At 33.8% G+C, this 13,218-nt stretch overlaps 1 protein-coding gene across 4 annotated transcripts; it reads right to left on the bottom strand.

Annotated features, from left to right (window-relative positions):
* Positions 1–5,057: 5,057 nt before the first annotated feature.
* Positions 5,058–12,452, bottom strand: LOC105116329 (auxilin-like protein 1). Of its 4 annotated transcripts, XM_011013635.1 has the most exons (9): positions 11,952–12,452; positions 9,096–10,970; positions 7,447–9,062; positions 7,244–7,347; positions 7,094–7,159; positions 6,916–7,005; positions 6,372–6,548; positions 5,661–5,850; positions 5,058–5,531 (listed from the first exon to the last, which is right to left on the bottom strand). In XM_011013635.1, exons 1-8 carry the CDS (start codon positions 12,335–12,337, stop codon positions 5,815–5,817), a joined length of 4,350 nt encoding a protein of 1,449 aa, XP_011011937.1. In that variant the 5' UTR covers positions 12,338–12,452; the 3' UTR covers positions 5,058–5,531; positions 5,661–5,814. The 4 variants fall into 4 exon arrangements, with proteins under 4 accessions (XP_011011937.1, XP_011011933.1, XP_011011935.1 ...); XM_011013631.1 differs by having other exon boundaries at positions 7,447–10,970; positions 11,952–12,450; XM_011013633.1 differs by having other exon boundaries at positions 7,244–7,341; positions 7,447–10,970; positions 11,952–12,447.
* Between the last annotated feature and the right edge of the window lie 766 nt (positions 12,453–13,218).

Genomic DNA, 13,218 nt, shown 5'->3' with positions numbered 1-13,218 from the left:
TAAAAATATATTAAAATAATATTTTTTTTATTAAAAAAAATATTTTTGAAATTAACATATTAAAACAACCCAAAATATATAAACAATATAATTTTTAATAAAAAATAATTTTTTTAAAATATAGTTTACATTGTGTTTCAAAATATTTAAAATTAAAAATAAATTTATTATAGCTCCTGTGATATGAGCGTGGATAGCAAGATTATAAAGATAAAATTAATCTTGGTTTGCTAAAACAAACCCAAAAATATTTAAAAATAATAATTATTATGAATAAATTATTATTAAAAATACTAAAACATATAAGGTTTATAATTTAGCAATTCACGGTATTTAATTTTTATTTTTTAATTTATTCCTTAAATTTTATTTTAATTGTAGCATTTTATGCTTAAATCAATGGTCAATTTATCAAAAATTATTAAGGAGGAATGAAATTGATACAAAGGAGATCAAAGTGTAAAATTAGGAAAAAACATGTGGTAGTTAAAGGAAAATATAATATAAATTTAAATTGTAAAAAAAGATTACGAAATTTTAAAATCAAACAGAAATTGTTTTTTCATACATATTCCTCAAACTTTCACTATCCAGATTTACTGAAGGAAGGAAAATAGAATATCTTTCAACGTTCATTTTTGAAAGATGAGAAGACATTGTCGCAGCTTGGTACCATGAATTGTAGTCGAGTGGGAATGGGGTTATGCAACCTCCACCAACTTTTTTACTTGTATCTATGGAAAGTAGTGATATGTTAATTTTTTATTCTGTTGATTAGATGGCCTTGCTAGTGAGGGGATTCCAAGACCCGAACTTCTTCATTGATAATTTTTTATATTATTTTATTAAGGGTTTGAACTGTTTTCTTTCTATGGGGTGATTATTTTTTGTTTTGTATTAATTTTTATTAAAAAAATAATTAAAAATTAAAATTTGTTCGAACCAACTAGTTATGGTTTTGTTATTTTAAATAAATCGGTTCAAATCAAATAATTTCAGTTTAGCTTGATTTTTTTAATTTGACTCCATTTTTTCAGTTGAGCTTTTTTTTTCGGGTTTATCTTGGTTTTTTCAGATTTTTTTCAGTTTAGATTATATTTAATTTTTTTATTTTGAGCTTATAACACTAAATCAATCATTTTTTTTAATTTTAATCAGTTTAATCCAGTTTTTTTATAATTTAGATTTTTTAATTTTTTTTATTTTTTAAATTTAATCAATTTTTTAATTTTTTTACTCATTATAAAGTGTTCTATAAAGGATGTTGTGTTTGCTCTTATGTAGATGTAGAGTGGAGTATTTTTTGTTCTTTTTTCAGCTTAAAAAGCAACATTTGTTATACATGATAGCGTCGATAAATATGTCTTAGCTAACAAGTTGCTCAATTTGTGTCATGTTAGAATTGTGAAGGCTAAAAAGGCTAAGCGTATTAAAGCAGCAAGTGGAATATGAGATTGTTTATTATAAATGGCAATATACAATTAGGGAGGTAGGTTTATTTATCAGTTAGGATGATTTAGGTGTTGATCTCTACACATGCATTATAAGCTTATCCTCGAGTTGGGCAAGTTGGGGTAATATAGATTTATCCATAAGTATTCCAAACAAGTTTACCAAGCTCTCTAAAATCATTTATAAGCTGAAATAAGTTTGAGATGTAATTAGATTATATATTTTACTGTGTTTTAAGAATTATAAATTTAGTTTAAATTTAATAAAATATTATATTAATTTTTATTATGAATTGTTCTATTTAATACATTGCGATATGTATTGATTTTTTTTATTGTATTGGGAAGATGAATTAAAGTTTGTGTTTTAGAACAATGATGCATATGTCATGTTGTGTTGTTTTTTTTACAGTAGATAGGTGAGAGCTTGAAAAAGCTGCCCTTACCATTTTTTGTGGAAGTTCTATATAACTCGAGGCTTTTGCATTTATTTTTTATAATTTGTAAGTAGATAATATTTTGCATCCTCATTGACCTGCATAAAAGAAATTGAATTATTTATAGGATTATTATTATATTTTTGTTTTTATATTGAATGTAAAAAAAATTATATATTTTTTTTAAAAAAAACAACATCTCACTTCTTTTCTCCTTCTTTTCTCTTGAATTGCCTTAAAGTTTGATATGCCCAAGAAAACCTTAAATTTACGACCAACATCTATAATAGGAAAATAATAGTAACAATAGGGATAAGGTCTGTGGACACACTTACAATTTATTGTAGATTCGCACTGTAAATTTACAATTTTACCCTTATCACATTAGAACATTTAGCTTTGTTAGGAGGGTAATTCCATGTTTTATTTGGGATGCAAATGTCATTGCTATATTTATAAGGGACATTAAGGTCAACTCAATTTTAAATACACAATAAAATTATTAATTAGCTCTTAAAAATTATTTTTATTTACTTGGCATTAATGGGCATTTTCAGTTTTTTAATAATTGGATTGACTAAATTACCTCTAAAATCAAATTTTTTAAGTCTTGCATCCAAGGATGTTTATGTTATAACTCATCCCAGATTTATAAGGGACATTAAGGTCAGCTCCATCTCTTTATTTTATTTTTTCAAATTAAGTTATTATCATCTTAATTGTTATTTTTTTTTATCATTTTATATAATTATTTTATCATTTTATAATTCAATATTTTATTTATTAAAAGATAGTCTTCATGATATTTTGTATAATTTTTATCGACTTGAGAATTAATCCTGGATAAATATAAGTAGATTCATTGATCTCACTTGAGAGTTTTGTTGCTTTACCTAGATCTGCATTTGCAGGTTTGTTTTTTTAGAGCTGCTCTTTGCTCACTGATTTTTTGTTCCGACTTATGCTTCCATGTTTGAATTCCTAGAGATTTTACCCTTATCACATTAGAACATTTAGCTTTGTTAGGAGGGTAATTCCATGTTTTATTTGGGATGCAAATGTCATTGCTATATTTATAAGGGACATTAAGGTCAACTCAATTTTAAATACACAATAAAATTATTAATTAGCTCTTAAAAATTATTTTTATTTACTTGGCATTAATGGGCATTTTCATTTTTTTAATAATTGGATTGACTAAATTACCTCTAAAATCAAATTTTTTAAGTCTTGCATCCAAGGATGTTTATGTTATAACTCATCCCAGATTTATAAGGGACATTAAGGTCAGCTCCATCTCTTTATTTTATTTTTTCAAATTAAGTTATTATCATCTTAATTGTTATTTTTTTATCATTTTATATAATTATTTTATCATTTTATAATTCAATATTTTATTTATTAAAAGATAGTCTTCATGATATTTTGTATAATTTTTATCGACTTGAGAATTAATCCTGGATAAATATAAGTAGATTCATTGATCTCACTTGAGAGTTTTGTTGCTTTACCTAGATCTGCATTTGCAGGTTGTTTGTTTTTTAGAGCTGCTCTTTGCTCATTGATTTTTTGTTCCGACTTATGCTTCCATATTTGAATTCCTAGAGGTAGAGATTGACAATTATTGTTATTTTTTGTTATTTTTTTGTATGATGTTAATACGTTGACCTGTTTTCCTTTTTTATAATAAACTGACAGCGCTTAATCATTGCTTTTTTACGCTGCAAAAAACTCGTAAACTCGACCCGGCAAGCATGGAAGCACTGAACACCTATAGAGTAATATACCATGAACATTCATAATCTTTCCTATCTCCTGGTTGGGAAATAGCCTGCATAATATCACGCTCAATTCTCGTAACTTAATATTTCTGTTGCTTTTGAGAAGACTCCCTGGCTCGAAGATCCTTCTGCAAATTATCAAATTTTAAAGGCCTTACTGAACCCCATCACCGAAAGCCTTGTTGAACTCCATAAAAAATTTTGAGTTTCTTCCACAGCTCCCCGTAATAACAAAACTCAAACTCCATCTATCCATCTTTCCAGGTCCAAAATCATTAGAAAATAGATATATGTATGTATGTATATAAGAAAAATGATTAGAGAAAGGTTAATGTCATAATCATTTCAAACCCATAGTTTGTCACCCATGCAGAAAAGTTTCAAGCAAGTTTTGCTCTTGTGAAGAGCTTGATCTTTGCCTGAAAAAGGGTTACTAGCTTCAGATCCCAAAAAGAGTATCGTAGTGGTGGATTGATGTTGATGTTATGGTGCGTTTTTACCAACTCTTATACAACTTAAAGGGCCATTCATCATGACATGTAAACAAATCTTGATCACTCCTACAATTACACCTTTACTGATTGCTAAAATAGTTTTCCACAAAACCCTCGGCTATCAATCATCATTTTCACCCCTTCAAAGAAGAATCATTTTGTTTAAAGGATAGGCATGCGTCTCTTTTTTCTGTCATCAATCCTTCTTCAGCTTAATCATTCAATAATAATTTGATTATTTTCTTATGATCCAAAAGATAAAAGTAAATAGGACAGAAAAAACTGAGCTCAAGTTGTGTGCCACACATTGTAAACATTTATGTATTTTATTTTGTATATATATATTCCCATCTAACTTGCAATGTTTAAACTAATGAATTTTATTTATGTATTTTTTTAAGATGTTAGTTTTTTACTTTGTATTAAACTAAAAACAAAAACAAATGATTTTACTATTAATATGTATTATCATCAAATTTGTAATGCTTTAAATATGTAAATATCATTATTTTCAATGAGTCTTTTTTTAAATAATCTAAATCGATAATTTTTCTATTCATCAAAATTATATTAAAAAAGAACTTGTAAACATCATAAAAAAAAAAATTATTGCTAAGAAAATAATATAATGAAATTACAATTTACTCAGATCATTAAATCATTTATCCAAATATATTTAATAACAAAATAAATAATTAAATTAATTACATGTTAAATAAAATATTTGCATCCATACAAAGTTAAAATATAACAAAATGCAAGATAATAATTTCTTCAAAATGCATATTTTTTTGTCATTATTTAAACCCCACCTCTTCATTTTAGACACACACACACACACACATATTCTACTTTTCGGATCTAATGGTGAAAATTATGACATGTTTAAAGGGATTTGTGAAAAGAAAAAAAAAACTTCATTTTATATATCTTGCTACCTCTATCCCTCCTTTTTAGAAAAACCAAAAAAATGGCTAAAAAATGCCCCTAACACCAAGACAAAAACCTACTTTTATCTTCATCTTTACAACCAAATGACTTTCCATCCTTCATGTCTCCATCTACCTAGGTGATTGCATGAAATAAAACTCATTGAGTGCCTGAGATGAACATCTTGAAGCCCGTGGGATTTAGCTTTAGGGCTTTTACTAAATCTCGTAGTTGATGATAAAGGTTCACTCAAGATGAAATTGAACTTCATAAGAACCTAAATGTCTTTCCTAAACATATTAATAAGATTGAAGAGATAAATACAAATAATTAGGGTTCAAAGAACTCCCTGATCTGGCCAGAAAACAACCATGACAAACCTCTCTAAAAATTTGTCCAGCTCTGTTGACTCGTTACCCAATTCTTCCGCCTTTTTCCCTACAATTAAATGGGGCCAGGACTTGAAGGCTTTCTTCTTTGCATGCAAATTCTTACATAGAAACTTAATTGGATAGCAGATTAGGAACAGAAATGGCCACTTTTCATTGAATAATACTTGTTTCTTACCTATTTTCCTTTGAGCATAAATTACATCCTGAAACTCCAATAGGCAATGAAATATCAGATGGACTTGAAGATACTTTAGCCATGGGACGAATGTATTTACAAAATGAGTAGCTTGCTGTAAATAAGCAATCAGCACAGATATAATAAGCTTGGGCTACCGTTCTTCCGAGTTGAACTTGTTCCATGCTTCCTGGGAACAAACCACCAATAAATCAATAAGAATACAGAAACTAGCAAGAATGTCCACGGTTTAAGTGTTTGATGCCTTGGCCTGATGGAACAACAAAACTATGCTCGGATAGAATGCATGCTGTATTTTTTTCACTCATCAAAAATAAAAATAAAAAAACTAGATGCTTTTATACGCACTACAGGCTACTGGATACTGATGACCATTTGGTAAGCAAGAGTTAAACGCTGCCCTTGAGAAGATGCTGCCCCAACCGATGGGGATTAGTGAGGCAGAGTAATTCTAACCTAATGAGAAGAATCTAGGCATAGAAAGCCAACATAGGGATTCACAACAAGAGATCTTTCTGTGAAGGGTTTGCCCCCTGCCACATTTGGTGTTCCCAACCAATAAATGTATGAAGGCTGTTTTCCAACAACAGAAGAACTGGTCTTATAAATGAATTTAAGAACTAGTCTACCATATCTACTAGAGTTTCAATCATCACTTGAAGCTTTTGGAAGTAACTTGCAAGCCAGTACCTTCAGAAGATCAAAGACCTTCTCGCATATGTACTTCTGCTGAAGACTTGCACCCCGTTGCTGTAATTTGTCAGGATGAACACAAAGAGTGGCTTTCCTGTAAACTTTCTTTACAGCTTGAGAAGTTATAACTTCAGTCAACGGAATTGGCTGCCAGCCACTATCAGGTCCAAGGATCTGCCACAAAGAAATAGTTCAAGTAACATCGTACAGGCTAAATGTAGTGAAAACTGCAGAAAGGAGGCTGGAAATCTAAACATTTATCACCATTAGAAAAACCTAAAAAAGGAAATGAAGTAAACTAGTTGATGGAGAGTAGTTAAACAAGTGAAACTATACCATGACACCTTAACAACCCATAGGAGCTAGACACTTTCTAATTTTAATTTGGCCATATTAAATATTCATTCAAAATTTGTCTTCATATCTTATCCAAGAAAAAGGCCTTAGCAAAATAACTTCCGTTTATTTACATTTTAGCATCATTAAAGGAAACCATAAGACAACGTCATTCTTAAAATGATGTGAGGAGAATGAACCATACATATTGCAAAGTTGAAAGCAATGCACGCAAGTTTCCTTCTTTCCCGCTTGACCATCTCTTGACATCAGCATCCAGAGTTTCTGCTACTCTCTGCAAGCAAAATTTAATTGGAGTTAAACACATAGAATATGCAAAGCAAGATAAAAGTTTGAGGAATAGCTTCCCAAAAAATTATTACATTTCTCTCTGCTTGTTCCCTCTGAGCAAGAAGATCTCGCATATTTTTTTCTGCTAGAGCTTTTGCCTGCCAGAAAGCCAAAACATTACAGATGAACTCCTTTATATAAACAAATTGATTACTGTTTACTATGAAGGAAGAAAATCATACCGCACGTTCAGCTATTCGCCTATGTCTCTCTAACCTTGCTTTACACCTCTGAGGTGACTCACCTTCCACCCCTTCAGATCTCTCCATATAGTAGGAACCTTTTTCTACAGGGATGCATGATTCAGAAGCAATAAAGGAGAACAAATATGTGCAAAGGTGTGTAAGAAATTTTATAGAAATTCCAGTTTGTGCAGAATACATACCATTATATACAGAGGATGAAGAGCTAGGTCCCATTCCACCATTCCTGGAAGAAGCAGAGAATTTATCTGAGACCGATCTTTCTAATCGTTCTCTTGTCTCAAAAGCAGTCCTTTCAGACATTACTTTTCCGAAAGCACGCTCTCGGACCTCTGCAGTAGCTCTCTCTACAGCAGCACGTTCCCTGAGCCTGGCATCTAAATATGTTTTATTATCAGCCAATGACTTCTCCCTAGCCTCCACACAGGCCTTCTCTAGCCTTTCACGGGCCTCAGTTATTGCTCTTTCCACGGCGGCCCGTTCTGCCCTATCACGGGCTTCAGTATGTACCCTTTCACGAGCTTCTAGCGCTGCTCTGTCAACAGCCATTCTATCCTTTTCTCTTTCTCTTTCCCTCTCCCTCTCTTCTTCCATCTTTCTAAGACGTTCCATTTCGAACTCTTTTTCTCTTCTCATCCTTTCAGCTTCTTTTTCTTCAGGTGAAAGGGTCTTGTTGAGATCCTTCATTTTTCTTTCACTTACACTAAACTGCTGAGTTGATCCCAGGGTGCTTCCCTTTGCTTCTAAATCAGCTGGCTGAGCAGCTTCTATTTTCCTTCCTGTCACAACTGATTTTTTCTCTGCCCTGGTTGACATGAAATTGTCCTTTCTCTCTTCCTGATTCATAACAACTGCCTGAGGCATATTCTTTCTTCTCTCACCCCTATCCTGAGCAAATTCCTTGCCTTGATTTGCAATATCAGATTCTATTTGGAAGGCTTTCTTGGTTTTCTCTATGCTCATTTGTCCAGTTCCATTTCCAGCTTCCCCTGCTTTTCTCATCCTTTCATCACCATAAACCGAGGCTGCTGCATCATCTTGATTCTTTTCATGTTCTAAGTTGCCTTGATCCACACCAGACACTTTTGTTTGTTCATCAACCTGCACATTAACAGTTTCAACTGTTGCTTCCTTGTTGCCAATTTTCAGCACTGGAGGTACCTTGCTAATTTCTTCATGAGCATTCTCCCCAGTCACTTCTTGTTTCCCGTTCTTCCCCTCATGTTTTCCAACTAATCTAGTTGACTCAAGATTCCTATTTTCATCTGGCTCACATGCCTGCTTCGCTACCCTGCAGTTCCCACCCATCTCATTTAGCACCCCTAGTTCATCATTCTCAGAGACATCCTTAAGTGTCACCTCAATGTTTCCCAAGTTGCGAATCTCTTGGTATGCATCCCCAATTTCTTCTAACTCGCATGTTCCTAGCTCACTTGCTTCTCCCTCCATAGCCTCTCTTAACTTGCCACTTTCAACAAGCTCATTGGTCTCTTCTAGTCGCTTTTCATTTGCTTCTTGTTCTAGTGTCTCTTCAATCCCTTCATTTTCAAAAACCTCTTTAGATTTCTTCTCAGTCCCTTCTCTTTCATTAGCCTCTTTCTGTTTTTTCTTATTTTCATGCTCAAGAGCTCCTTTTGATCTTTTCTCATTCTCTTCACTTTGGAAAAACTCTCTCAGCCTCCCCTTATTCTCTTCCTTCTCAAGAGCTTCTTTGAGTCTCTTCTCATTTTCTTCTCTTTCACGAACCTCTTTTTGTCTCCTTTCATTCTCCTCCCTATCAGTAGCCTCTCCTAGTCTCCTCTCATGCTCCTCACAAATCTCATTCAGTCTCCTCTCATTCTCCTCCTTCACAAAGGCTTCTTTGAGTTTCCTCTCATTTTCTTCCCATTCAAGAGCTGCTCTTAATCTCTTCTCCTTTTCTTCTTTTTCATAAGCCTCTCTCTGCTTCTTCTCAGTTTCTTCCCTCACGCAAGCCTCATTTATCCTCTTCTCCTTTTCTCCCTGCTTCAGTGCCTCCTTCAGCCTTCTCTCATTTTCCATTTGTTCAAGAGGTGCTTTGAGCATCTTTTCATTTTCTTCCTGCTCAGAAGTGCTCCTTCCTCTCCTTTCACCACCATCCTTTTTACAAATGAGTTGTTTCTCGTTCTCCACACTTCTAATAGCCTCTTTTGGCCAAGGCCCTTTCTCCTTGTCCTCTGCAGTCTGCCTAACTTCAATTTTACTTTGTTCTCGTGGAACATCTACCATGTTCTCATGTTTTTGTGACCCATTAGCTTTAGTTTGTCTCTTTTCAGTTCCTATAGACTGCAAGTTCATTCTAAATCTCTCCTCATCCTCCACTCTGAAAACCTCTTGAGCCACTTGTGCCTTCATCGCAAGCCCTTTCTCTCCATGTGACACTTTAGCAGCTTCAGATCTCCCATTGCTTCCCCCCTGGTCACAAGCTGGTTTCGATACTTTAAAATTCTTTGCATATTCCTCCAGTTCATGATCTGCTGTAAATGCTTGTACTTTCTTCCCATTTTCTTGCTGCTGCTGCATTGCTTTCGTGGCTGCCTTTTTCACCTTCTGCCCTTGTTCATGAATGTTTGTGTTCTGCAGCAAAATGTTATCATTATTTTCCAACTCGGTGACTTTTCTGGGCACATCTGTTCTCACCAGTTCAAAAAATTGAGTAGCTTCTTTCCATTCACTAGCTTCATCAATTTTATCAGATCCTTGAGATGACAAGGATTCCCTTCCATGCTTCTCATCAGAAGATTTTTCTGCTGCATTTAGATGCCTTTTCCCTTCCAATGAATCTGGAACCCTAATCTTTTTCCTTTCCTCCATGACAGAAAACTCAATTTTATTCTCTCTTTCACAAGTGTCCTCTTCATATTTTTTACTACCAGACACATCATCATTCTTACTCACCCTACCTTCTCTATCCTTCCTATCATTCTTTGAACCTGATTTTGTACGGCTTTGAAAGCCATCCCTCTTCCTCTCCATCAATTCTTTTGCACTTTTAAGCTTGGCTTGAGCTTTCTCCATAGCTTCTTTTATAGCAGCGGCAGAGGCTGCAGCAGAGGAACTTGCATCTACCTCAACATCATAGTAAGGTGGAGAACTATCACTAGCAATCCCTGAGGAAGCAACAGCTTGACAGTTTGGAGTTGATTTACTAAAATCTCTCTTTTTGAAATCAAATGCAGGAGGTGGTCTAGAGGGTGGCGGCAATTGAGAGGGGTGAGTTTTAAGGTTGACATCAGAAATAGTAACAAATGTCTCGTTAGGAAGAGAGACATTTCTGACATATTCCTTATGAGGTCTAACTTCATTTCCAAAAACTAGCCCATTAGCATTGCCATTAGCCGGATGTGACATGGTCTTCCTAAGCTTCTTTTCCCCCATCACTTCCCCCGTAAAATCAATATTGAGATGACCATCATCACTCACATGCAGAGGTGGGTGCTCATTATCTGTCTTTGGCAAAGACATGGATTTATCAACCATAAAAGCATATCCAGGAACATCAAATAGCTGAGTCACATGTGTGATCCCATTTGACAAATCTTTATTGCTGCTTTGACTAGCTTTATGATATGATATGTTAAATTCCATACTCCCATCAATGGACTCATGAGAGTCACCATTCGACAAGCATTGGTTCTTTGCAGAATTATCTGACTCTTCTGATAGATATTCAGGATCTTCCGGTGTCCTATGAATGAGTAAAAAGAAAAAACGCATTCCACTGTCAGATTCTATCTTGCTGGGTTTTACCATTTAAGGTGCTATTGATTTTTACTCAATGAACACAAACATACAGAACACACAAAACAATACAAGAAATTAAATAAAATAAACAGCCGGCAGTTCCCCATAGGGATAACCACATCAGCATGCAAGCAAAGCATCAATATTTTTATGACAAACTAATCACTTGCAAAATAAACAAAAGAGATAAACCATTTTATATACACATGCCATACTCCTAATTTTTCAATGGGCACAACCTCCTTGCACCAGCATACACTAAAGGCCTTCGGGTCTACTTGAAAAGTCATACTCAATTCAAAAAATAAACTTTATACTTTTAGAAATAAACCAAATTTCTCCTCGGAACATCAGATCATCCAGCCTTAAGCTTCGCAGAGCACCAATGTATGCGTGATCACACCACAATCCATGATCACTGGAGCTAAAATTTCTCAATCTATGATCATCCAGCCTTAAGCTTCACAAAGCACCAACGTATGCGTAATCACACCACAATCTATGATCACTGAAGCTAAAATTTCAAAATTATACCTCGTACAGTTTACCTCATGGTAACTTCTCATATACCATAATCCACAATATGACACTTTAAATCCACAAACGCACCACCAATGAAAAAGAAATAGAAAAGACTCACATATTAAACTTAGCTTTGAAAAAGCTAAAACAACAGAAATTACACTACGAACAAGACAACTAAAAAAAGAAGGAAAAGAAGACAACGACTACACATATTATTCACACACTGTAACAAGCCCCTTCACCCTCCCACCCCAAAAGAAAAATCCACAAACAAGACAAAAAAAAAAAAAAACCATAAACTCACACAAACACAGACATTATTTTTTACATTTTAGTGCGAAGAAAACCCCCAGAAAAACTTGAAAAAGCTGTCAACTTGAAAAGCACAAAATGACCATACCAAGCTTCATCAGAGGAAAAATCACGGCCGTTAGAATGCTCCATCATCAACTCTTCGAAGCAAACATCAAAATCAGAGGCATTAAACCCACCAAAAACCTCATTATAATCAAGTCCAGAACAGCTTCTAACATCAAAGAAAACATCTTCAGCTGCTTCATTATCTACCAATGGGAGATCAAGCACTGGAATCGAGGAGGAAGCTCCACGTGGCGCGTGAAACGCGCCGAATATCTCGCCGTAGTCTTCCACTCGAGGAGACAATGTTGGGGCTGCTCCAAAACGAGGTGGTGCAGAAAATACATCGTCGTAGACAATCTTGCTGGGGTTGGTGAAGGGCTTCTTGGAGAGCATGTTTGGGTGTTGAGAATGTGAGAGGTTTTCCATGAAAATGAAGAGAGATTTTGAAGAGTGTTTTCGGGTTTATTTTATTTTTCTGCGACTGTTTCTCATAGAAAGTGAAAGCGAAATCAAAATGAAAATAAACTCAGACAGAGAGAGAGAGAGAGAAGGAAATGACAAAATTGGACACTGCATTATTATTCTCATTCCAAATTTTGAAAAGGAAGGGTCGGATTATGGAGCACACTATCTTCTTGCTCCTAATTATTTGGAAGGACAGCTTCACTTTTTTCTTCTTCTGCATTGAGTGTGGTTTCATTTGCAAGGATAGAGTTTAGGGTTTGTGTTTTTGACCTAATCTAACAAGGAATTTTCGGTCATGTTGACACTAACTAGTTTAGGAATTAAAATCACCAGATATAACATGAATAAATTTAATTCATATACTCTTTATAAATAAATAAAAACCCACTCAAAATAAATAAAGACCACTCCATGATATACTTTAAAATTATAAATTATCATTCTCAAAATAATAAGTTTGTAAATACATATTTAGATCATGTTTGGTATTGTTGATCCGTTAATTTAATTTTTTTATGTTTATAAATTATTTTAATATGTTGGTGTAAAAATAAGTTTTAAAAAAATATTATTTTTATATATGTTTATAAAAAAATACTTTAAAAATTAATCTATAACACACTTTCAAATAATTCCTCCGTTTCGAAATGAGAAATCTCCCTAATGAAAAGACGCCGTTAATGTTTTTTTCTTTTAGCGTATATTTCAATGGAATATTTTAAAGTGGCATGGACTAAGAAGTAATTTCCCAAACAGTCGTGAAAGAAACGTTGGGGTGTAATAATCGGCGATCTTTAAAAGAGAAGATCGGAAGGGGGGAGGCGGTAGGGGGCTCCCACGCG

The sequence above is a fragment of the Populus euphratica genome, unplaced genomic scaffold (genome assembly GCF_000495115.2).
Source record: "Populus euphratica unplaced genomic scaffold, PopEup_1.0 scaffold911.1, whole genome shotgun sequence".
NCBI classification, from domain to species: domain Eukaryota; kingdom Viridiplantae; phylum Streptophyta; class Magnoliopsida; order Malpighiales; family Salicaceae; genus Populus; species Populus euphratica.
Note: the sequence above shows the minus strand (reverse complement) of the source record. Positions and strands in the feature narration are given on the sequence as shown.

Coding starts and splice junctions, on each gene's coding strand:
- LOC105116329 (XM_011013631.1), bottom strand. CDS start 12,337: ATGGAAAACCTCTCACATTCTCAACACCCAAACATGCTCTCCAAGAAG. Junction 7,160..7,243: donor GGCGAATAGCTGAACGTGCG/GTATGATTTTCT, acceptor GCTTTCTGGCAG/GCAAAAGCTCTAGCAGAAAA. Junction 6,549..6,915: donor TGCTTTCAACTTTGCAATAT/GTATGGTTCATT, acceptor TCTTTGTGGCAG/ATCCTTGGACCTGATAGTGG.